Below are 1,106 nucleotides of genomic sequence, written 5' to 3'. Positions count from 1 at the left end.
ATGCCTCACGTGCTAGTTGAAAAGCACACATGCTTCAATTTATTTATCATGCCCATTTACTCATATTCCTATATTTATTTTAATTTTACTTTTGTTTCTTGACACTCAATTGTTTTAATTCAGCCGAGTTTTGTTTTTTATATATATAAATCTAAGCATAACGGAGTACCAAATTTTTTCCTTGATATTAGTGTTTTTATTTTAATTTTGCAGTATAATGCAATGCAATGGAGTCCAGCTTCGTTGAACTTGAGAAATTTTGTTAACAACGGATAACATGTGACCAAATTATTTTCTACAGGGGCTTATTTGCAGAGTTAGTGGAAACAGAGGGGGTCAAATTTGAGGGTAAGGAAAGAATTAGATGACATGTCGTTTGGGAAAGAACGAGCTTATCCTTGCTGTCTTCAAGCGATGAATCTTCTCGTCAATTTGTTCGTTACAGAAGACAGCAGCTGGTTTTCCAAAACAGAAAGAAAAGTCAGCCCAAACATTCCCCATCTGCCGAGATGTGGAGAAATACCTGCAAGCTGTTATCTAACCCTAATTATAATCATAATCATCTGAAATCCTCCTACTATTCCTCATCCAATTTCAATGTTGTCTTTGGATCGGCACCATCACTAGTAACTCACTACTGCACATCCCCATCCTCGGCCACATCTGGTTCCTTAAAATTAGGGATTTCAAGTCACAAATCCGATGGAATTCGATCCTTTTCCTCAAGTTCTGCTGCCGGCCCTGCAGTTGTCGATCATCTCTCCCCGTCTCTGGCTTCGGCCGTGCAGTTGGGTCGCCACTACACTCGATGCTATTGGGAGCTCTCCAAAGCTCGCCTGAGGTCAGCTCTCTCTTGTCATGTTATATATGCCCAATTAATAATATTGTTCTACAACACATGTTTTAGGTTGAGTCCATGTAATATTATCACATTCATGGGTTGGTGGTTTAGTCCACAGCAGTGCATTATATTTGAAGATCTTCCTGATATTTATCACGAAGGTGAAGTTTTTGTAAAATCCATTCTATAAATTCTAAAAGTTGATAATTTCTTAAGCCATGTCAAAACCCTTTTTTTTTCTTTTTTTCTTTTTTTGGGGGGGGGG

General features: G+C 38.2%; 1 protein-coding gene across 1 annotated transcript in view; it reads left to right on the top strand.

Annotated features, from left to right (window-relative positions):
- Positions 1 to 410: 410 nt before the first annotated feature.
- Positions 411 to 1,106, top strand: part of COX10 (cytochrome c oxidase 10) — a 4,796-nt gene continuing 4,100 nt past the window's right edge. The window contains exon 1 of the mRNA XM_011013598.1: positions 411 to 841. Within this exon, the coding sequence (XP_011011900.1) occupies positions 510 to 841 (332 nt within the window). The 5' untranslated portion in view covers positions 411 to 509. The remainder of the gene's footprint in view (positions 842 to 1,106) is intronic.

The sequence above is a fragment of the Populus euphratica genome, unplaced genomic scaffold, assembly GCF_000495115.2.
Source record: "Populus euphratica unplaced genomic scaffold, PopEup_1.0 scaffold897.1, whole genome shotgun sequence".
Taxonomy (NCBI): domain Eukaryota; kingdom Viridiplantae; phylum Streptophyta; class Magnoliopsida; order Malpighiales; family Salicaceae; genus Populus; species Populus euphratica.
Note: the sequence above shows the minus strand (reverse complement) of the source record. Positions and strands in the feature narration are given on the sequence as shown.